The 23,786-nt window shown below is 52.8% G+C and overlaps 1 protein-coding gene and 1 long non-coding RNA gene across 2 annotated transcripts; one reads left to right on the plus strand and one right to left on the minus strand.

The window, feature by feature from the left end:
• Positions 1-340: 340 nt before the first annotated feature.
• On the minus strand, positions 341-20,713 carry LOC113632624 (uncharacterized). Its single transcript, XR_003437890.1, has 3 exons — positions 20,682-20,713; positions 18,987-19,044; positions 341-2,662 (listed from the first exon to the last, which is right to left on the minus strand). It is a non-coding gene; the product is annotated as an uncharacterized LOC113632624 (long non-coding RNA).
• TBATA (thymus, brain and testes associated) lies at positions 5,722-16,536 on the plus strand. Its single transcript, XM_027129980.1, has 8 exons — positions 5,722-6,229; positions 8,163-8,318; positions 9,203-9,291; positions 10,446-10,622; positions 12,574-12,655; positions 13,461-13,605; positions 15,195-15,247; positions 16,299-16,536. The coding sequence occupies exons 1-8, from the start codon at positions 5,923-5,925 to the stop codon at positions 16,382-16,384; spliced, it is 1,095 nt and encodes a 364-aa protein (XP_026985781.1). The 5' UTR covers positions 5,722-5,922; the 3' UTR covers positions 16,385-16,536.
• Positions 20,714-23,786: the final 3,073 nt, after the last annotated feature.

Genomic DNA, 23,786 nt, shown 5'->3' on the forward strand with positions numbered 1-23,786 from the left:
TTTCTAGAAAATAATATGAAAAATATCTTCATAACTTTGGGTAGGCAAAGATCTCTTAAGTAGGACACAAACACCATTCATCACTAAGGACAAAATTCATCAACTGGGCTAAGTTAAAATTAGAAATTTCTCTCCATCAAAAGACTGCATTTTGGGGCTTCCCTGGTGGCGCAGTGGTTGAGAGTCCACCTGCCAATGCAGGGGACACGGGTTCGTGCCCCGGTCTGGGAAGATCCCACATGCCGCGGAGCGGCTGGGCCCGTGAGCCATGGCCGCTGAGCCTGCGTGTCCGGAGCCTGTGCTCCGCAACGGGAGAGGCCACGACAGTGAGAGGCCCGCGTACCAAAAAAAAAAAAAAAAAAAAAAAAAAAGGATTAGCACAGTGCCTGGCACATAAGAAGTATTCCATAAAATTTTATAGTGCTTCTCTTATAACTGACGCATCCCAGCAGGAGGACTGTACTTCAAACCATTTACAGGCAGACAGAATCTCTCTCCTCTTTTTGACGCTCCGTAAAGAGCAGTCAGAAGGGTCTCCTCTCAATTCTCTCATAAACCTTATAAACCAGTGTTGAGGACATTCCATACGGTACCTCCTTCAATCCCAAAGCAGCAATGTGCACGGAGGCCCGGTGTTCAGTTTTAAACAACACAATGGGAGGGGTAAGAGGGGCAAGGGGAGGATGAGTGGGTTTTATTCTCAGCTGAGTCAGGTCAGCTGTGGGAAAGCCCCCAGGTGAGCTGAAAGCAGCACAGCGGGGCTGGCAGGAGGGGAGAAAGCGCTCTCTCCTTTCAAATCCAGTCTTATTTGTCATCGTAGCCATCAGGATTCCCAGAAGCATGCAAGAGCGGGGCTTTCAGAATGGTTTCAAAGGGGTCACCTCATTCCTGCAGAGACAAGCCCAGGAGAAGCCAGAGCCTGAAGGGAGAACATTCTGACCCGCGTGGATGGAAAAGCACTGGAGGCGAGGCCAAGCTCAGAGGGCCCCCCTGAATGGGGCACTGCAGTGCTTTGTGTCCCCACCCCTCAGTGCGGAGGGGCAGAACTTTTGAAGAACTTGGGTTTGCCTCTAGCTATCCTCCTTCCTGCTCCTCCTCCCCAGCAGAGGACACAGAGTCTAGAAGCCTCGGGCCACTGATATGAAGCCAGGGGTGCCGAGAAGGAAGACCCTCGACTAGGCCCACCCCCATCCGTTCAGAGGCCCAGCAGCCTCACTCCTAGGACGGCACCAAGCATCGTCTGCAAACCCTTGCACTGTTTACAGACTCTGTGGACACCCCTCACAGCCTCTGATCTCACGTCAGCCCTGTGGACAAAGGATTATCCTGGTCCCCTGTTTCAGCGGTCCAAGTTGAGCCTCAGAGAAACAAAGTAAACTGCCCGTGGTAGTTCTCAGGCTCAGGACTCATCCCATCCCCCTCCATCTCCCCTCCACCAAGATACCAATTACAGATCATCTATACTTCAATTAAAAAAAAAAGATACCAATCACAGTGATGATTATTACCACTTTTGAGCATCTCTTGTGCACCTGGCATACGACTAGGTGCTTCGCTTCTATTAGTTTGTTTGTCCTTCAGGACAACCTGAGAAGTAGGTGAGGGTACCCCACTGTATTGGCTCAGAGAGAGTAATAACATAGGTTACCATACTTGGTGCCAAGCACTATTCTAAACACCTTCCTGTGCATTACGTCATGCAATCTCAAAGCTCCCGTGAGAACAAGTGCAAGTATCATCTCCGTTTCAGAGACAGAGGAACTGAGGCTCGGAGACATCAGGTGAATTGTCTGAGGCCTCATAGCTAGGAAGTAGAGCTGGAATTGGAACCAAGTATTCTTACCACTGTTCCACAGCTCTGGCAGTACAGACGACTAACTCAAGGTGGCACGTCTAGGGAGTGTCAGAATCCCATGGAAACCCCTGCCGGACTGAAAGCCCAGGGTCCTCCCACCCAGCTAACCTGCCTAGAGTAGGGCTGCAGGGACGCTTTGGATCCTGTTGGCGGCCTCCTCCTCTCCATCTAAGAGACAGCTCGCTGCCAATCAATCCCCAGAAATAGGACGCATGGAGACAGACCCCCTCCGTGGTGGCAGACAGCCCGGTCAGGCTGACAGAGCTGGCACCCAGCCCAACCGAACTTTTTTGCCAGGTTTTCTCTCTCTGCCTGATGCTCGCTGGCTGAAACCAGCCCCTGATTCTCATTTTCTCCCTTGGTCCCCATTGAAAGCGCTGAATGGGAGATAGAAAGGGAGCTTGGAGGGAGGGCAAGCAGGTCCTCGAGCGAGCTTTCCTGACCCTCCAGGAAGGGTAAGAGGAGCTGGATGGGGGTGAGGAGAGGGATGCCAGGCTTCTGGAGTTGTGGGGCAGAGGTAACCTAGCAACCACTGGCTCATGCAGTCACAAAGCGACAGGCTTACCCACAGAACTGACGAGCCTTTCCATTGACGTGTCCTTTTGCTCTTTCCTGCTGGGGCAGCAAGGGCTGCTCACCCACATGCTATAGCGGCCACTTTCCTCCGTGAGTCCAGGGATCTCCACAGGGCAGGAAATGGGCACTCCAGACAGCCCAGGGCCTGGGGGAGGACCCAGAGGGGCCAAGAGGCGAAAAGGGAAGTTCTGTCTCTGTATTGGTGTCATCAGGCCCCTTGTGCCTGGCCAGCTGGGGGCCCAGGGAGAGAGGGAAGGAAGGTCAGGGTCAGATTCAGTGGGGCCCCGGCCTGGCTTGCTCTGGAAAAGGCAGGCCTGGCCCGCTAGAGGCTCTGTTGACCTCTTCACAGCAGCTGTGGGCTATGACCCATTAGTGGCTTATAAAATCAATTTAATAGTTTGCATCTAACACTGACAAAATGAAAACAAAAAATAGGATGAAACTATCAGTATGCATCATATATAACAAGGGTAAGAACTGCTTCAGTTTCACACACACACACAAATGCATGCACACTTGTGTGCGTGAATTGGGTTATGATGTAAAAATGAGTTTCTTACTATGGTCACAGTCAAAAGTATTTAAAAGTCTCTGCTCCAGCGAGTCTTTTTCCTGTAGGCAGGTGGGTATGGGGCATCCCAATGGCCTGTCCTCAACCCTGCAGCATCTAAGTGCTCTCGAGCCTAGCCCCCATCATTAAGGATGTCCAAACTGCCTTCAAAGGAAGCCGTGCCAGCTGGTTTTCTCTGTAGGCAAAGATCAGGAGACTTTTGAGTCAGGATGCCTGGCTCCTTGCTGTTTGATCTCCAAGTCTCTCCTCTTACCCGATCTCAGGCAGTGCTGTCTGCTCCCCTCCACCCTAACCTGATGGAAGGCTGGCCCTGGGCGATCTCTGGGGTCCCTTGCAGATTCTATGACTCAGATGGTTAATTCTCAGAATGCACTGATTTCCTGCTTCAACCCCATCCTTGGCACCTGCAACCCCAGCACTATACGTACAGATCCATAGATTTAGATTAATCACAATTCTTGGCTTTAACACCTATTATCTTTCATTCATGTCATCACCAGTAAATGCATTTCTCAAACCAAGAACTAGAATACCACCATCAACACATCATATTTGCTCCTCTCCTCCCCGCCTCTTCCCACCTGCCCCCAGAAATAGCCTCTATCTGAATTTTGTGTTTAGCGTTCATTGCTTTTTTTTCTTGTTTTATCATGTTTATGATAATTTTCCTTGCTTCTTGTTTCTTTCTTTCTTTCTTTCTTTTTTAATTTTGGTTGTGCCGGCTCTTAGTTGCAGCAGGCAGGCTCCTTAGTTTTAGCTCGCCGGCTCCTTAGTTGCAGCACGTGTACTCTTTAGTTGAGGCCAGTGGGCTCCTTAGTTGCGGTTCACTGGCTCCTTAGTTTTGGCATGCATTCTCTTAGTTGCAGCATGCATGTGGGATCTAGTTCCCTGAACAGGGGTCAAACCTGCGTCCCCTGCATTGGAAGGTGGATTCTTAACCACTGCGCCACCAGGGAAGTCCTCTAATTTTGCTTGCTTTTGAACTTTATCTTTATTATTATTTATTTATTTATTATTTTTTTGCGGTACGCGGGCCTCTCACTGCCACGGCCTCTCCCGCTGCGGAGCGCAGGCTCAGCGGCCATGGCTTATGGGCCCAGCCACTCCGCAGCATGGAGGATCACTCCGGGATCCTCCCGGACCGGGGCACGAACCTGTGTCCCCTGCATCGGCAGGCGGACTCTCAACCACTGTGCCACCAGGGAAGCCCTGAACTTTATCTTTAAAAAGCATCTCAGGCCATATGGTCTCCTGCAAACTTGCTTTCCTGGACTTAGCATCACATTTGGAAGATTCATCTATGTTGTTGCGTGTAGCTGTGGTTCGTTCATTGTCGTTGCAATATAACGTTCAATCGTCTGAATGGACCACAGCATATTTATCTATTCTTCTGCCACTGGACATTTAGATTGTCACCAGGTTCTTGCTAATTTGAACAATGTTGGTTTGAATATTCTTACACACAGCCCCCTTTGCACATCTGCACGAGTTTCTCTGGGGTATATTTCTGGGAGAGGAACTGCTGGGTGATACGTCATGCAAATGTTCAATTTTATAAGATATTGCCAATTTTTTCCCCTAGAGTCTGTTCCGGTTTACACTCCTACTACCAGTCAACGAGAGTTCCCGTTATCCATCTTCAACACTAGTATTAAATTCGCCGGTCCTTACTCTGTTAGAGGCCCTACAATGGCTACGGAAGTGAGGACTCAATTGGCGGAGCACCCACTGACGAGGTAAGGTCCCAAATGCCTTCCCTGCTGACCAAGGAGGTGGAGGGGGCCGGGGTGGGCGGAAGACAAAGGAACTTAGCAAACTGAGGGTCCAAGTGGAGGTCACCTTCCACTGCCATCAGCCAGGCCCCCAGTGGGTTCTCAGGCCTGAGTTAGCAAATCACAAGCAGGGCCCCTCCTGGGTAGGGACAGAGTCACAGGCAGGGGGCAGGAGCACAGAAATTTCAGGGGTTTTCAGGGGCTGACTTCTTCTGTTAGTTGGGGGTAGGGGAGGCCAGCTAACAGCGACTTTCAGAGAAGGTTTGCTTTATTTCTTTAAGTCCCAGACCCCTTAGAGGCGAATCGAGGACGGAACAGGAAACTCAGGGGCCTGGTCAGCGAGATCCGCAGAGATTCCTGGGGCAAAACGCCTTGCTTAGCATATCCAGAGTCCATCTATACACCTCCAGAGGGATTCCCTTCAGCCAGGACCACCGGAAGGGAAAGCAGACAGTGAGCAGGCAGGTGGTCCCACCAGGCCCCTGGCGGACAGCAGCCCACCTTTGGACCCTCGCTGGACCTACTCCATCGCCTCCTCCGGGGGCAGAAGCACAGCGTCCTCAGGAGCGGGAAGGGGTGCGGGTGGAAGACAGAGAACCTGAGACGCTTGTCTCCAGCGAAGCGAAGCAAGAGCTTGAGGCTTCCCTGCAGCGACGCAGCCCTGACAGCCGCCCTGTCACCTCTGCATCTCCCGGGAGGGGCCCCCACGGGACAAGGACTCACTGGCCTAGTCTGGCCTTGGCGCCAGCTTTGGCCCCTGGACGCTGAGTCTGGGCCAAAACTGCCCCCGAGGGCAAGGGGGGAGGGTGACAGCCTATAGCTGGCTTCTCTTGGGCTGCCAGCAGTTTGGCTTGGGGAGAGGCCCATGCTAGGGTCAGCCCCCTGGCCCTGGAGGTGTATATAATGTACCTTTGCTCCAGTCCAGGTATTTGGATGAGTAGGTGGGTCTATGGCTTCTCTTTCTGGCTTTAGAAATGGTTTCTGAGAGAAAACTGGGGTCCTGGCTCCCTGCTCAGGCATCTTAGGAAGACAGAAGGGTCCCTGGGGCCAGATGGCATGGCTGGGAAAGGAGCCTGGGGGAGGCTCAGCTTCGGTGTCACGGGGGTGGTGGTGAAATCCCGGAAACCAGACTTCAGAGCATCTCAGGAATGGATTCTAATAAGCTCAGGTGGGCACCGCTGCCGGGGGGCTCCATTTGCTTCTCCCTGACCCTCTCCTTCAGGCCAAGGACTGAGCCAAAACCCGAGAAGTCAGGGTGCTGGCCAAGGAGCCACGCGGACGGCGGGCCACAGAAAGAACTGAGGATCCCAGGGATTGTGGATTTCAGGCTGATCCGAGAGGAACTGAGGACCTCCAAGCCCCAAACGCCCGGTGCCCACCGCTTCGGCCACCTCAGCCATCACTCCTTCTTCTCCCGGCACCACCCCCATCCCCAGCACGTGACCCACATCCAGGGTAGGGCTGGGGCCGGCCAGAGCCTGGCCGGAGGTGGGGACAGGGGAGGGCGTGCTGGAAAGGGAGGACCCAGCCCGCGCTTGGCCGAGCCAAGATGCGACCTGAGGCAGGGGCAGGTGCGGGGGTCCAAGGGCAGACTGCCTAGCCCCACAGGATTTACGTCATTGCCAATTCTCCCATTTTACAAATCAGAGAAAGGGATGAACGTTCTGCTGCAGAGCTGCACTCTCTGGTCTAACTCAGGCCATTTCATCCACTCAGCTATCCATCCACCAAATATCTAATGAGTGTGAACTATGGGTCAAGCAGTGTTTTAGGTCCTGGGGTTATGAGAGTGAGCGAGATAGACAGTGCCTGCCCTCACGGAGCCGACTCTTTGGTGGGAAAGAATAGGAAATAGATAAGGTGTCAGATGTGGTAAGTGCCAAGGCTATACGGGGAGGCCTGACCAACAGCATGACATTTGAGCAAAGGATAAAGGAAGACAGGGCATGACCCGTGTGGATCTCAGGGGGAAGAGTGTCCCAGGCAGAGGGAACAGCAAGGACAGAGGCCCTGAGGCAAGAGCATCCTGGCTCTGTTGGAGAAACAGCAAGGAAGTCAGTGTGGCTGGAGCAGAGTCAGGAGGGGAGAGAAAGGAGATGCATCAGAGAGGCAGCCGGGCCCACAACGCGTGGGCCTTGGAGCTCACCATGGTCACCCTTAAGCCATCTCGGTGAGTCAGGTGGGAGCCACTGGAAGGTTGAGAGCAAAGAGGTAGCAGAAGGGATCTACTGGCTTTTGAATGGATGGTGGCTTGGACCGGGGAGGTAGCAGTGGAGGAGCTAGTGTCCCTGCTCTAGAGATATACAGAAGGTAAGGCCAACGGGATTTGCTGATAGATTCAAAACAGAGTACGAGACGGGAGAGGAGGCAGCCCGACTCCCAGGTGTTTGGCCTGAGTAACTGGAAAACTGGAGTTGCACTGGCTGAGACAGGGAAGCCCACAGAAGGGGCCAGTGGAGGGTGGGGAGGGTCAGGGGTTCGGTCTGGGACGTGGGAGATGCAACATGTGCGATGCCTCTTAGAAGTCCGAGAGGAGGTATCGAGTAGGCAGTCAGGTCCATTTGGGGCAGAGATGCCAACGTGAGAGCCGCTCAGATGGGGGTGGTATTTATGGGATCATCAGGGGACCATGTAGATGCGGGGGAGGAGAACCTGGCATGAGCCTGGGGACCCCAAGGCTAAGGGGTTGAGGAGATGAAGAGGAAGCAGTAGCCGAGCGGCTGGTGAGCCAGGAGGACCCAGGAGAGTGAGGGGTTCTGGCACCAAAGGAAAGTGTTCGGGAAGACAGAGTGAGCACCCACGGTAAGTCCTGACCAGGCTGTTCCCCAAAGCTGAACTAATGATGCTATAGCATCACACAAACCTTAGACTGGAGGGTCCTCACGTGTAAATGTCTCTTACCGCCTCCAGGCTGCCACGCACTCAGCCCTGGAAGCCTGACAGATGGCATGACGTTTTATCCAGAGGGTCTCGCTCCCTGTGATTTGAGCCCAGGCCCCTCTCGTCACAAACTGTGGCTTAATGCCCCCGTCCCCACATCCTCTTCTTTAAGCTGCCTGCCTCTGTGCTCACACCTGCACTTCACTGCCCTGTCGTAGAACACCGAAAGGACCCCAGGACTAGGGTCTCAGGAAGCCCGGGTTCCTGTCTTACCTCTGCCTGACTCACTGCGTGACCCTGAGCACATCCTTTCGCTGCCATTCTAGGTGTCCCCAGGGGTAAGGTCGCAGTGGTTACAAAGGCCCTCCCAGCTCTCGCCATCTCTGGGCTTGTGGTTACTGGAGGAAGTGGGCCAAGTGCAGCCCCTGCTCACCAGCCTCCTCCCAGCCCCCCGGAGTTCTTGGGGTCCACTCAGGCCCCCCTTCTCACAGCCTCTAACCCTTCACAGATCTCACCGGGAAGCCTGTCTGTGTTGTCAGGGACGAGTTCTCTCTGGCCGCCTCACGTCAAGCCACACTCTTACCCCGCTCTCTGATCGGGATGCCCACCATCTCGGTCCCCATTGGAGACCCGCAGTCCAATCGGGATCCCTGGCTTGCTTCTGGTGGGTACTTGGGCCACAGCCCCTCTACCTTGGGGTTATACGTGTGCCTGGCTTGGGTGGATGCCTGAGAAGGAAAGGGCCATTGCTCTTAGGTCAGTGGGGTCTGGTGGGGAACCCCAGTGTTTTCCTTATTTCCTCAGGCAGCTGCATTTGCATTACTCCCCAGCCCCAGGTCCTCAGAAATGCACCCCTGCTTGGCTTTGATGTGTCTGAGGAGTCATAACAAGCAGATGTGGGCAACAGTCATGTGACTTACAGCTCTAGCCAGGAACAGGATTGGAAATACTGTATTTCATAACTTGTGTGCTCAGGCACCAGCCAATCAGAACAGCCAGCCATAGACAGTGCGTTGGGGGGCGGAGGGGGAGGGCAGCATTTCAGAGGCCTCTGCGCTGCCAAGCCTTTCCCTTTCCCTTAAGGGCGGGGAGGACCCTGGCGAAGGGGCAGAGGGGCTTGGAAGGCTTGCTGCAGCGCTCGTCACCAACCTCGCCAGGAGTCACTCAGTATTTTAGTAACTGCCACAGCATATCGACTGAATCTCTGTCCTGGCTTTGGGCTCCTAAAAGAGGCAAAGCTAGACTAAATCACAAACATCTTGTACATGTAGCCAAATGTTCTCCAGCATCTCCCAGTAAAGCCACAGGCTAGGACACCAGTATCAGTAGCCACCATACCCACCAACCCACCAGTGGTGTGATTCCTACTCCTTCCCTCAAGGGCACCACCTCCCCGGTGAAGCTACCCTTCCCGTTAAGATGCAGGGCAGGAAGACGGGGAGGAGAGGAGGCTCTTCCACCTACAGTCCTCCCCACACCCAGTGTACAGGGAGGGCAAGGAGGAGAGCCCCAGGTATCAGTTGGCCGGATCTCGTCCCCTCCTTCCAGAGGCCTGGAAGAAGGAGTTGAAAGACCTGGCTTCCCGGGTGGCCATCTTCACCAAGGAGAACGCGCTGAAGAGCAAGGAGGTGGGTGCAGCTGAACAAAGCAGCTGCCTGAGAAGAGACGAAATGGACTCACTCCTTTGTAACTAAATCCCTCCCACGTGGCTTCCAGCAGATCAGTGTAGCGCGAGCCTTCCTGAGAGGCGCTACTGTTGGCACGGGGGAAGGGGCCCATGAATTCAACCCAAGGGAGAGGGTCCCAGTGAGGGTTCAGAGGACAGAACGTACCAGGTGGAGAAATCCAAGAAGGGCTCATAGTTTAGAAGCGGACGGAGAGAGACGTGCCTAGTGGAAGCACACAGCATAAAGGCTCACAAGCTGGAAAATGCAGGGCCTCTTTAGAGACCAGAGGGCTGAGGAACAGGGTACAAGTGGGCAGCAGTGAGGGAGAAGGTGGGAGAAGGGCTGACTTTGGACGTAGGCAAGATCAGCTTGTTTCTCATTTCTGAACTTCGTTTCGTGTCTAATCTGAGAAGGGGTGGAAAATCCCTGAAGCATTACAGACAGAATGGGGGTGGCCTCCTGGGTGCTATTTGCTGATAAACCAATAAGGACAAGCGGGAGGCAGCTTGAAGGTGGTTGAAATTGGTCCTAGGACAGGCCCGGAACTTTGTGGCCGAGTCTGGTCCCGCCCTTGTCTTGCGCAACAGAGTTCCCGTCCCTGCTCTGCAGCTAACTCACTGTGACACTCAGGGCAACTCAGCTAAGCTGTCTGGGTCTCAGTTTTCTTATCTTTAAAATGGGGAGAAGGATACTACCAGTCTTAACTGGAGTTCCAGGGGCAGGAGGTCCTAGGCCTTGTGCCCACAGGCCTGGCTCAGGAAGGTTTCCCAGGGCAAAGAAAGGATGGCAAGCTGTGGGGGACAGTATCCTACACCAAGGCAGGATACTGTTTTCAAATCTCTGATGGGCTGGGGGAGGGGCATGGGGAGGGCCTACCCAAGAAGAAGTGCAAGGACCACCCGAGAACCATGGCGGGGAGCCAACATTCAATGAAATTCCAGCAGGAAGAGCAATAGCTATAATGGAAGGGCCACCCCACTGGCAAGAGGGGTCTAGGACAGGGTCGGGTTGGCCTGGGTGATATCCTGGGTCCCCGGCCTCCTCCTCTTCTTTTCCCCCTTGTCCCCTCTGCTTTCTCCTCTTTCTCCCTCTCTGCCAAGAGTCTCTGGCTGCTTTTTTCCCAGCAGAAGGAGGAGCCTCAGCGGGAGAATGGGGCAAAGTACTCAGCAGAGACTGGTAGGCTCATCCCTGCTTCCTCCCGGACCACGGCCCGCCGCCACTCCCGCCAGGGCGTACGAAACCATTCTCCGAGCACAGGTGGAGGAGACCAGACCTTCATCCTACAGGATCAGGAGTTGCTGGTGAGGTGCTGGGAAGGTTGGGGGCTGTGGACCCTACAGAGGCCCTAGTCTGAGGGCAGAGAACATGGTGGTACCTGCTCCCAGGCTCCCAGGGATCCAACTAGGACCCTTGCAAACTGCTTTCAAGCCTGGCTTCTCCCAGGGAGCCTTGCACCTGAGACCACAAGGCTCAAAAACCCCAGACCTGGGAGTCAGGAGCCTGGATTCCAATCCCCAGCTGCCTCTAGCTTTCTGTCTGAGCCTTTCCCTCTCTAAGTCCTTTTCCCTCTCGGGACCTTAGTTCCATGATTTAGCCAAACTGGGAGCACGGACACGTTGTCACACGGTCTGGTCCAGCTGTGGCACCTGACGTGTTAGCGAAGGGAGCCACGGCGGTGGAATGAGAAGCCTGGAGGTGGAGGCCCTGCCTGGCGTGTCCTCACCACGCCCAGCCTGCTGCCCCCCCGCAGCCTGCAAGGCTGGTCGCAGCCACCTCCCCACACCCTGGAGCCATCTGGTCTGTGCTGCAGCGAAGTATAAAGCCCCCTCCTCCGTGTTCGAGTGTCCCATGGGGGCCTGAGAGGCACGCAGGAGTCGTGCTGGCGGGCGAGGCAGTGAGCGTCTCTGTTCAAAGGCGCACCCGTTCTCCAGGAGAGGCCAGACCATGACAGCATCCTGACACCTGCCCTGTGACCAGTGCTTTAAAGCACGCAGTCCCCTTGGAGCCCTAAGACAGTTCAGGGAACAGAGAGAGCAGACAGGACCCCATTCCACAGACAGGGAGGCTGAGACCCTGCCGGGTGACAGCCCACGGCGCAGGTCCCCGGAGAGGGCGCAGCATAGCAGGGGCTAGAACACAGTGCTCTCTCCACCATAGGGCGGCCTCACCTTCCCTGGAAGTAGGTTCTCGGGTCCTGTGGGGAGGGGGCACAGGGCAGGTAAGTTGGATGCGGAGAATGGAGAGGGACCCCGGGCAGATGGGGGCGGGGGTCACCTCAGGGGGCGGGTACCCAGGGGTGAGGGTGGGCAGCCTAGCAGTCGCAGGCCTGGGGAGAGGCCCGGCCCAGTTCCCGCTCTGCTAGGGATGAGGCAGACCTGCTGGGCACTGACAGCGCACCTCGGGTCCTGGGGAGACTGACCACCAAGCGCTGAGGGAACCCCACTTTCCTAGGACCCCGGGGGCTCCGCCTCCCCCCGTGGGCCCCAGCTCCACACAGGCACAGCCGCCAGCAGCAGCCTGGCCCAGGAAGCCCCCATCGCCCTTCCAAGACAGAGCTGGATCTCTTGCCGCTGATCCCTGACTGGAGGACGCCGCAGGGAAAGGGCCCTGAAGCAGCCAAGATGCTGGAGGCTGAGAAGGCGGCTGGGAGTGAAGAGCACAGGGCTCTGGGCGGGAAGGAGCCCCCGGCCGAGCAGGGCACAGAACCAGCTGACTTCGACCCTCAGGCCGCCCACAGGGATCACCCCACCTCTTTGCTAACATCTCCAATCTCTGAACTTGGGAACTTCAGGGAGGGGAGGCCCATGGGGTCCCTGAAATCCCCACACCAAGGACCCAAGCATTTGGGAGTTGGTGCATCTCTGAGGAGCTGACGGGCCAGCCCTGACCTTGCCTTCCCCGTGAGGGACTTTGGGGTACAACCAGCCCAAGTAGGGCTCAGGGACGAGGGGTCCAGGTGCCTGATTCTGAGGCTTCGTTCTGCCACAACAGCTCTGCGAGGTGTCCTCCTCTCTCGAGGCCTCAGACGCCTCATCTGCCCAGTAGGGAGGTTAAGAATCTTCCTCCAGGGCTGTAGGCAGAGAAAGCTTTCTACAAAGTGTAAAGTCGCGTGCGGAGGGGAGGCAGGGACCATCGTGGGGACCCGTCTAGCCAAGCAAGGGCTCTGGGAGACCACCTTGCGGGGGAGGCAGCTGTGCAGCCAGCTACATGCTGTCCAGCCACGCCGACCCAGGCCTGTCGTCCTGCCCACAGATCCTGGAGCTGCTTTCTCAAATCCTGCAAACAGACTCCTTGAATACTATCCGGTTCTGGCTACTCTACGCGCCCCCCAAGGGTGAGGACACAGTCCCGGGCCCAGAACCTCGTCTGAGTGGAGACCGCTGAGGGCTGTGTCCACTGTTTCTGCAGGACTCAGGTGTCACTCGGCTCCCACCCCAGGGCCTTACACGGGGGCCTCTCCTCCTTTTTGGAGCCCCAAACTAATCTCTTCCAGCTAGACGTCACTGCTCCCTCCTCCACGACGCTGCTCCTTAGAGGGGACCCCCTCCTCCACACTGACCGCAGGCCTCGGCCCCTGGAAGGGAGACATTCAAAGAGCATACTTAGCAGACACGGCCTTTAATCCACCACTGTGGGAAATGCACACGCACAGAGATGCAAATACACGTACATAAGAGCACACACACAGGTGCACATGGACACGTAAATGGACGTACACATACTCACTGGGGCGGTAAGTGGAGGGTGTATCTAAGTGGGCGGGTGAGGAGTGATGAGAGCCAGAGAGCTGATTGGACGGGAGAGTGGAGAAGGAGGGGGGGAGGGGGGGAGGGAGGGAGGGGGGGGGGGGGGGGTCCCCAGCAGGCTTCCCAGGGGGCCAGGGGCCGAGGTGGCAGGTGAACCAAGAACCAGGGACACTCGAGAGAGGTGTGGAAGGCCGAGGCACGCTGCACACACAGGGGCCAGAGAAGTGTGGCCTTCCCCACGGGCCCCCGAGGACAGAATGTGAGATGGTTAGAGAGCCGTCTGGACCCACTGGGCAGAAGAGCTGGAGGGCCCGCTCCCTGACGTTCCCACCTAGTGGCAGGATTGGGGCTGAGGTCTTGCCCCTGAGGATTCTCCCCCGCTTGTGCTTACAGAGAAAGACAGGGCACTAGGCCTCCTGCAGACAGCAGTGGCTCAGCTCCTTCCCCAGGCCCTAGTCTCCATCCCATCAGAGAAACTCCTGAACCAGCTCCAGGAAATTCAAGAACCACTTCAAGAGAGGCAACAGCTACCCTACAGGTGGGCTTCGCACCCCTCAGCTGCCCCTCTCCTCCGTAACATTCAGCCACCTGTCCTCCCAGGTGAGGCCAGTGGAGGCCAGAGGAGGGAGCCCGGCGCTGGCCAGGGCCTGGGCTGCCTAAGCCTGTCCTGGAGGAAGAGGCCCATGCTCTCCCCCGGACCTCCCCCTGTTCTACCTATGCGGCTTGAAAGCTTACTCTACCAGACCAGACTCCAGGGGCCAGCCGTGGGGATGCTAAGGGGGTGACCTGTGTCACTTATAGCAAGACAGGGCCAGGTAAGCCACATCTAGCTCTCCAGGAGCTCTTGGTCTTTGGGAAGACACAACAAGCAGAGAAGGAACGGTGACACAAGGCAGGCAGAAGTACCTTTATGCGGGTATTAAGTCCTCTGCATGGCTGGAGAGAAGGATTAATGATGAGCTGGGGAAAGGGAAGATGAGGGAAGTCCGCACACAGCAGGGGAATGGGGCCTGAGTGTCAGCCATGGGACCAGCAATCCTGAGTGCCCACTATGTTTGCCTGACACCGCTGGGTGTTTCACACGTTTCTAGTCCATACAGCCACCCACGGAGGCAGTATTACCTCCATTTTACAGATGAGAAAACTGAGGCTCAGGAACAGTTGAATGACAGCCCCAAATCACGCAGCTGGGCAGCAGAAAAGCTGGGGTTCAGACTTAGGCTTATCTGACTTCCAAGCCCAGCAGCGCTCAGACCCACCAGGGAGCTTATTGAAAAGGCAGATGAGATTGTCACACAGTAGGGTGGGGGTGAACGCGGAGATGTGTATTTCCAACAGTCCCCTAAGTATGTCTGATAGCGCCTGGGGACACTGCTGGGATGGATAGGATTTGAACAAGCAAATGAGAGGGTGGGGAAAGTCAGGAGTGGAAGTCAGAAATGGGAAGCGTTAGGGAATGTTAAATTTGGGAGTGGCTGGAGCGCGGGTGGGTGGACTGGTGAGAAGGGGGCGGCATGCTGTGCTGGCTTGGATGTGCTGAAGGTGTGGGTGCTTGCTCTGGCCCTGGACTTGGTTTTCTTTTCCACTTTGAGACCAGGGGTGGCACAGTGGTAAGGCAGCTTCACTGTGACCTTAGGCAAGCCACCTCCCATCTGTGAGCCTCTGTTTCAACTTCTCAAAACACCCTCTCCTGGAATCATAGGGAGGAAAAATTACATCGGGTGCATCAAAAGGCTTGCTGAGTGCAAAGCCAATACAAGATATGAATGTTATCCATGCTCATCAGTAATTCATCAGGGAAGCAGGGTTTCTGTCTTCTCCACTCCCACAGGAAGGCTTCCCGTCTGCAGGGAAGCAGTAAGCCAGGGGAGGGCAGGTGCAGTGGCCTCCCTACGGCTCCTTACAGAAGGGCCTTGGTTCCCTGTGGCCACAGCGGGCGATGGAGTCACAGTTGTTGGGGTCCTGCTTGGGGTGGGGCCATCCCTGGACAGACACCTGCTGGCTCTCGGGAGGGGTGGGTCTTGCCTCTCCCTGGGGCACCTTCCCCACCTCCCTGCCCACCCTGCCACTCGGCTGGCTGCACGGCTCCAGCCTGACCTTCCCAGCCTCTCCTCGTGTTGGTTTTAGCCAATCCCTGAAGAAGACAAAGACGCCACCTCTATCAAAAAGCGAAAAACCAGGTAAGAGTCCACATAGCAGGTCACTGGGGGCTCAGAGAGGCCCACCATGGCTAGATTCCTCAGGGGATACAAGGACCCCCTGGAGATGGAGCCCTGCCCAAAGAAGCGGCTCATTTCATCCATCCATCCATCCATCCACTCATTCGTTCAGCAGATCCTTAATCAGTACCTAAGCGCTAGCTTCTGGGATCACTGGGGGAGAATCTGGAGACGAGTTCCTGCTGCCGTGGAGCTTCATCCTAGGGAAGGAGTGCAGACCACAAAGACACCTGAGGCAGATGGGTGCCCTACGGAAAATGACAGGGCGATGGCAGAAGCAGGAGGACTGGCAGGGTGGGGAGAGGGCCCCTTGAGCCGAAAGGCAGGAAGGATCCAGCCCTCTCTGGGTCAAGGGAGAGCCCGCGAGCAGGGCTTCCACCTGCCAGGTGTGTTGGTGAACGAGCAGGCAGGCCAGGGTGGCCGGAGCCTTGTGGGTTGGGGACAGTGGTAAGACATGAGATAGATGGACAGAGCCGGCCTGTGGGAAAGGCCAGGCATGTGGTCTCATAAAGAGAGCATGGGGTTCACTGGAGGGTTACCAGCAGGGTGTGGTGGGACCCCTCTGGCTGCTGTGTAGAGAATGGACTGTGGGGTCCCAGAGGGGATGAGGGAGACCAGGGAGGAGGGGGTACCTTAGACCAGAGCGGGGGTGGGGGGGAGGGGAAGGAAGGTTGGAGGGGAGAGGAGAGGACAGGTATTCTCGATGTACACTGTTCTCCCCCACTAGACTGTAAAGGGTCCTGTGTGCCGGGCAGCGTGTCTGACACAGAGTAGGTACTGCTCAGACATCTGTGACCTGGATGTAGAAGAGGGCGGTGAGGCTGGGGGAAGGGAGCCAACCCCTCCCAGGTTGCCAGGAGAGCCCAAGCAAAAGCCTGGCCTGACCCAGGCACACACATATCCACCAGGGCCTGGTGAGGAGAAGGGGTCTCTCCAGATCTCCTGGGCAGCTCCCAGGTAGGGACCTGGCCCCTCAAACTCTCCTGCCTGCTGTGTTCCACGCCCCCCCCAGAGAACCCTGGGAAAGCACAACTTCTTCGCGTGCACTCCAGCCAGAACCCAGAAGAGAAGGCGGCAAAGCCAAAGGTAGAGTGTTGAGGAGTTCACACCACTTTGCCCACCTTGCTCAAGAAGAGCCCCTGAGTTCAAAGATTCGGCCTGCACCTCCTCAACAGCAGTACCGGTTTTCCTATCACATGGAGCCTATTAAAATACTGTCTTCCCCTTAAGAGGACAGTTCCGCTCTCCTACCAGGAGGTCTGTGCTTGGGTAGTTTGCTCCAGGAGGGGGGATGAGCTGTACCAAACCATCCCAACTCCCTTGGAGAAAGCCTCCCCACGTGGGGCTTCCCTGGTTCTGTTAGGTTCCAGAGAACTGAAGGGCAGGTGGTAGATGGGGCTCTGCTCATCCTTGAGCCAAGTCTCCCAGGGTTCTGGGTAGATAAGAGCAGAGGGTGGGAACTCACAGGCCACTTTCCAACACTGATCCATACCAATTATTGAGTCCCTACCAGGCACTGAGGCAGATACTAGCTAATTCATATAGAACACTATATGAATTGTTGTACATATTTTATATAGGGTACTATGTTTGATGTTCCCCAAAGCTCTATGAGGTAGAGAATCACTCCCATTCTATAGATGAATAAACTGAGTGAGGCTCAGAAAGGTGAATTAGCTTGTCCAAGGCCACACAGTAAGTGACAACCAGGATCCAAATGCAACATGTCTGGATCTAGAATCCCTGCTCCCATCTGCTGTATTCTGCTGCCTTACGAACAGCAACCCTCACCAAAAGTTGTGGTCACATTCCTGAAGAGCATATGGTTAGGAAAATGGCGGCTGGCAAGACCAAGAAGGAAAGGGACATTATATAAATGTGACCCAGATGCAACTGGGGTGTCTCTATCCTTTAAGATATAGAGAAGACGGCTTTGACCCTCTGGGAAGTCCAATGTCTTCCTTGAGATTTCTGCAAATTGCTTGGGATGGGGTGGGGAGGTCGGCATTGAGTATTTACAATTTCATCATCACCTATGGCTCTGAGCTCCTACTTCTACTGACTTAGTTCAGTCCACGGATTGTGGCTCCACTCTCTACTTCCAGCACTGCCCCCATTCCCCCACGTCAGTTCATATGACCCCTTTCACACAAAACTTGTGCACGGCAGGCTTCAATCAAGATCAGGGGCTGGGGCTTCCCTGGTGGCGCAGTGGTTGAGAGTCCGCCTGCTGATGCAGGGGACACAGGTTTGTGCCCTGGTCCGGGAAGATCCCACATGCCGCGGAGCAACTAAGCTCGTGTGCCACAACTACTGAGCCTGTGCTCTAGAGCCCGTGAGCCACAACTACTGAGCCCACGTGCTGCAGCTACTGAAGCCCACGCGCCTAGAGCCCGTGCTCCGCAACAAGAGAAGCCACTGCAATGAGAAGCCCGCGCACCGCAACGAAGAGTAGCCCCCACTCGCCGCAACTAGAGAAAGCCCGTGCACAGCAACGAAGACCCAACACAGCCAAAAATAAATAAATAAATAAAATTTATAAAAACAAAAACAACAACCATGCCCTGGGAATTCCCTGGCTGTCCAGTGGTTAGGGCTCCACGCTTCCACTGCAGGGGCACAGGTTAGATCCCTGGTCAGGGAACTAGGACCCCGCATGCCGCATGGTGCGGTCAAAAAACACAAAAAACCAAACCAAAACAAAAACCTATGCCCCTTGCCATCTCACTCAATTTCCCCTGCCCTGTCCTCAACCCTGCCACCAGTTTGCCCCCAGAAAGCCCACACTATTTTAATTTTTTCCAATTTTTTCCTTGTAAAATATACATAACACAAAATTAACCATTTAAACCACTTTGAAATGTACACATCAGTGTCATTAACTACATGAACATTGTTTGCAACTATTACCACCACGCACCTCCAGAACTCTCTTCATTTTGCAAAGCTGAAACTCTGAAACCCATTAATAATTTCCCATTCCCCCTCTTCCCAGTCCCTGGCATTCCACTTTCTGTCTCTGAATCTGACAACTCTAGGTCCACCATATTAGTGGAATCCTACAGTCGTACACATTATCCTTCTGTATCTGGCTTACGTCGCTTAGCGTGATGTCCTCAAGGCTCATCCATGTTGTAGCATGGCTCAGAATATCCTCGCACATTTACTTTTTTAATCGATGCAGCAGTTCAGCTCCTCCAGCCTCTGTTCCCAAACCCTCCAGCTCCACCTTGCCGTCTAACCTCATTTAGGGGCTGAGCTGAACAGGAGGACTGTTCATGGAATAGGGTCCTTGCCCCTGGGCAGCTGTGGTTACAAGAGTATATCCCTACTCCATTATGAATAACTTTTTGAAATCCAGACAGTGAAAAATTCTAAAAGCTATCTGTTTCCAAAATATACCATACTTCTTGGCACAAAAGCCCTGGGTCCTTAGGTAATCCTTCTACCCCTCCTCTAATTTTTCAGGAAAAATTGTCATGAGATTAATATCTGCCCCTGCAGATTCTCATACTTTCTTACTCCCTGGAGCGTACCTCTCTTTTAAGTTCCTTAGCCCATCCTTCAAATCTATTTATTTTGCTTTCTCCATCTCGTGTTTCCTTTTGCAACTCGCTGCAAAATGCTTGTGTCACTGCCTGGCTTTTGCACCCATTGTCACTGTATTGAAAGACAAGATGTTTCAGGCCTGGCTTCTTACCTGTGTATTTTGCGGGTAGATTGTGAACAGATGAGATCTTTCTCAGCAGCTCTGCAGTCTGTTAGGAGAAAGATAAGGGGACTGAGTTGAATCATGTGCACATAGAAACACTGTGGAAATAAACATGTGCTATGCAAATGGGAATGGGAAACTACCATATTGCAAAAACACAGATGGCTAACCTATGGTTGCATGGGATGATCTGACCTCATTCAATGCTCACAGCCACCCGTAAAGTAGGTCTTATAGGTGGAAAACCCAAGGCTCAGAGCAGAAGCAACATCAAAATTTACACAGCCCATAAGCAGTGGATTCAAACTCAAGGCTGTGGGCTCCTCTGTCAGTGCCCTTTACTTTCTGCCAGCTGCCATCTTGCAGGATCACCCCAAGTCCCACTTGTCTCCAGACAGAGAAGTGGACCCTTCTCTCACTTCCAGCCACTTCACCCTCTCTTCCTTCTGCTTCCTCTTCTTCCGTCCCTTAGGTATGGAGTTCGGCAGGGTTTGCTGTGACTCCTTGGCCCTCTTTGAAGTCCTCCAACAGGCCTGCATCCTTTCTCCATGTTTTAAGGGAGTCACTGCTGAACCCCAGGGGGACAGCCAGCTGGGAGAATTGGAAGGTTCCAGACATCTCACAAAGCACTGGCCAGAGTCGTCACTGGCCTTCCTGGAAATGCAAGTGGTGTCTGGCCTGCCTTCCTCGTCACCTGCACAGGGCCATCTTGACCTCAGGGCCATCTTGACCTCAGATCCTGTGCAGGTTGGAGGCCAGGCTGGTTACTGGGCTGTGGCCTGTAAGCTCTGCTTGGCTTTGCAGAGTTTCTGTGCCCTGCTTAGCAGCACTCCCTGTCTGGGCCCCCTTTTGGGCAACAAGGTGACTTCTGCTGGGTGTCAGGACCCCATGACTACTCCTGAGTCACTTCTAAATTTTCCTTGGCTCAGGCCCTGGAATTTCTCTTCTCACTCCCCTCTGTTTCTCTGCCTGCCTGAAGCATGAGGACAGATTTTCCCTTCCAATCTTCTCTCCTATGGCTCTAGGTCCTCCTTGGGATCCAGTCTCCTTAGTCACTGTGAAAGCCATTGTTGGGTTTGCCCAGATGCCCCCCACCCCCTTCCAGGTGGGCCTGAAACTTAGCTCCGTCCAACCAGAGTGCCCCATTCCTGGGCACAGTGACTGGTTCAAGGATTGGATAAGCATGTGACCCAAACCAGGCCAACCAGAGTCCACCCTTGGGATTGTTTTGTTGGCTGGGAAGGAATGTTGGCTTTTGAGATGATGCCATCATCGGTCATCATTGCTCCAAGAGACAAAGCTGTGGATTCAGTCACACCTGATGGTCCTGATTCTTCCCCATTATATGAGACAATAAAATTATTTCTTAATCGAAGTGTTGATTTTTATGCACTTTTAACATAAACCTGACTATTTTAACCATTGTTAAGCATATAGTTCAGTGATATTAAATACATGCATATTGTTGGGGTACCATCACCACCATCCATCCATAGAACCCTTTTCATCTTGCAGAACTGAAACTCTATACCCATCAAACCATAACTCCCCACTCCCTCCTGCCCCCAGCCCCTGGCAACCACCCTTCTACTTTCTGTCTCTATGGATTTGACTGTTCTAGGTATGTCATATAAGTAGAATCATACAATATTTGTCATTTTGTGACTAGCTTACTTCACTTACCATAGAGTCCTCAAGATTCATCCATGTTGTAGCACGTGCCAGAATGTTCTTCCTTTTTTAGGCCGAATAATATTCCCTCGTATGTACATCCTCCATTTTGTTTATCCGTTCATCCATCGGTGAACATTTGGGTTGTTTTGCTTTTTGGCTATTGTGGATAATGCTGCTAGGAAATTGAGTGTACAGAAGAAGTTGATTTTTATGTTACATGTGACCAAAGGGATCCTGGATAATCTAAGGTCACACAGCTAGTAAGCAGAGGCCCCAGAACTAGCATACAGGCTCATCAGACTCCAGAGCCACTGACAAGAGCCCTTGGTTCCCAAACTTGAACCATTCTCATACCCCCGTCATGAACATGTTACAACTGTTCACCACCTGTACTATATTCCTTCATATTTCTTTAAATTTACCTTTTTACTTTTTTTCACTTAACTATAGTTTTGACCTCAGCGATAATATCCCTGGCATCATGGTTTGGAGGTGTTATTTATAAAAGTTTCTCATACACACAAAAATAAATAGAAATAGAAATGTTTAAAATGATAATGTTCCTCCGTGTGCCCCCTAAGTTCAACTTGTACCACCAGAGTACACTTTGCACACCTCGGGAAACGTTGACTAGAACAGATAGCAGTTTGAAGATGAGAGAACCACGCTTGGGACCCTTGGCTAAAGGACACACGCGGGGGTCAGCTTCTCCATGCCCAGTTTGCTGGCTCAACAGTCACCCCACTGACCGCCCTCCACTTGATGGGTGAGATGAGAATAGGCTGGAGACCCCTTTTCAGCAAAGGCAGGAGAAGGTGGTACCCTCCCTCCTGGAGCCTTAGGAGCTCACTGTTGGGACATCCCTCAGACGCTCCCAAGCCCCCTTCCCAGCCCATGGCAAACCCTCATTGTAGCACCCATGACATGGCGTCCAACTTCAGGTTGGACAAGGACAGTAACAGAGATCCCACCACCTTTCCTGACTGCTCACACCTTAGTTCTGTCCCCAGAGCCACAGAGATCAGGTCTTTCCTTCTTCCTCTGGCTTTCTAATTTTGCCCTTGTCAGAACTCTTTTAGGTCTCAAACCACGCCTCCTTTCAAATATTTATACCTTAAAAAAAAATTATTTTTGGTCTGATTGCATTAGCTAATACTTCCAGAGAATAATGTTAATTAATAACTATGATAGTGGGCATTTTAATAGTATTTAATGGGAATGCCTTTCATTTTTCACCATTGAGCATGAGTTGACTTTGTTTACATATCAAATATATATAAACTGAAATATTCGCATATTCGTAAAGTTAGGTCAAGAAGTATCCTTCAGCTCTTACGTGTTTAATCCACGCTGGAACCTTATGAGGTAGATACTATCGTTAAAGACAATTTTACAGATAAGGAGCTGGAAAAAAAGAAGGAACTTGCTCAAGGTCGTATAAGCAATAGGAAACCGATTCAGGATTCAAATCTTGCAGCTTGAATGGGCAGAGCCCATCCGCTTAACCCCATTCTAACTCCCCATAATAACTCCACATGGTAGATATTAGCACAATTTTATAGACGAGAATTCAGAAGAGAGGTTAAGTGATTCGTCCAAGGTCAAACAGCTGACAAGTACATCCTTCTCACAGGTCAACAGGGTCGTCTTAGAGTTTATATCTACTGCACATTGGCTTAATTTCTTCTGCGTGCTGTGTGATTTATTTCCCTCAAATCTGTCTTCCATTTCACTGTCTTGTGTTTCTATCATGTCAGCTATACCCTTGATATTATTCTACTACATTCATTAATTCTGTAGTGGTATTATTTTTGTCCTTGTTTCTTTTCTTAGTCCTTTTCAACTCATTCTATTGCCTTGTCTGAACTTCAATCTCTTGTTTCAGAGTTCAAGTTGTCTTTAATTTCTTGAGAATGCAAAACAGTTCTGTTTTTTTAAAATTTATTTGTTTTACTTGTTTATTTTTGGCTGCATCAGGTCTTTGTTGCTGTGCGCGGGCTTACTCTAGTTGTGGTATGCGGGCTTTCGTTGCAGTGGCTTCTCTTGTTGCAGAGCACGGGTTCTAGGCGCCCGGGCTTCAGGAGTTGTGGCTCCTGGGCTCTGGAACGCAAGCTCAGTAGTTGTGGCGCATGGGCTTAGTTGCTCCGTGGCATGTGGGATCTTCCTGGAGCAGGGCTCGAACCCGTGTCCCCTGCATTGGCAGGTGGATTCTTAACCCCTGTGCCACCAGGGAAGCCCCCAAACAGTTCTTATCTAATATTTTCTTCTGTTCCTGGGTGTATCTTCTTCCAGAAATGTGCATGTCATCTTTCTTTGCCATGTTCTCCTTCCTCTGTCCCACTCCATCCTCTTCTCCTGTGGAGTTTTTGCACAGGTACCCTGTCAGTTTCTTCTGGTTTCGCTTACGTTGGATCTGGAGTACGTCTTTCCAAGCCCCTTATTTGCACAGGTGGTGACTTCTTGATTCTCCTCTTTGTTTACCTGGGCCCTGTGTGCACCCTCCTCTCTGAACATTAGCTTGAGGTCTGACTGTCATTGGTTTATATTCTTCCTGTTTCCCTCTTCAGCTTTCTGGGACAGAGGGGTTGGAGAAAACTGGGTCCTAGGAAGCCAGCAAACCAACTGCGTCTCTGTTCTCTTCATCTGTAACTATTAAAAAATAAACTTTTAACTTTAAAACTGTGTTAGGTTTACAGAAAAACTGTGAAAAAACAGAGTATCCATATATCCTACATCCAGCTTCTCCCACTCTTTTTTCTTTTTAATGTAACAGCTTCACTGAGATCTAATTCACACACTGTGAAGTCCACCTATTTCAAGTGTACAATTCAATAGTGTTTAGTATTCACAGAGTTGTGCAACACAGTCAATTCCAGAACATTTTCGTTACTCCAAAAAGAAACTCCAATACACGTTGGCAGTCACTCTATTTCCCTAAAAGCTCCCCCTTGCCTATGCGGCCACTAAACTATTTTCTCTCTCCATGGATTTGCCTATTCTGGCCTTTTCATATAAATGGAATCATTTAATATGTGATTTTGTGACTGGCCTCTTTCACTCAGCCTAACATTTCCAAGGATCATCCATGTTGTCGCATGCGTCAGTACTTCATTC

Source organism: Aethalodelphis obliquidens, unplaced genomic scaffold (assembly GCF_003676395.1).
Source record: "Aethalodelphis obliquidens isolate GAN/ISIS:26980383/991018 unplaced genomic scaffold, ASM367639v1 scaffold37, whole genome shotgun sequence".
NCBI classification, from domain to species: Eukaryota; Metazoa; Chordata; class Mammalia; order Artiodactyla; family Delphinidae; genus Aethalodelphis; species Aethalodelphis obliquidens.

Excerpts from the sequence above, each read along its gene's own strand:
- TBATA (XM_027129980.1), top strand. The coding sequence starts at position 5,923 with ATGGATTCTAATAAGCTCAGGTGGGCACCGCTGCCGGGGGGCTCCATT. Across the intron at positions 10,623-12,573 it reads TACAGGATCAGGAGTTGCTG|ATCCTGGAGCTGCTTTCTCA; the intron begins GTGAGGTGCTGG and ends TCCTGCCCACAG. Across the intron at positions 13,606-15,194 it reads AGGCAACAGCTACCCTACAG|CCAATCCCTGAAGAAGACAA; the intron begins GTGGGCTTCGCA and ends TGTTGGTTTTAG.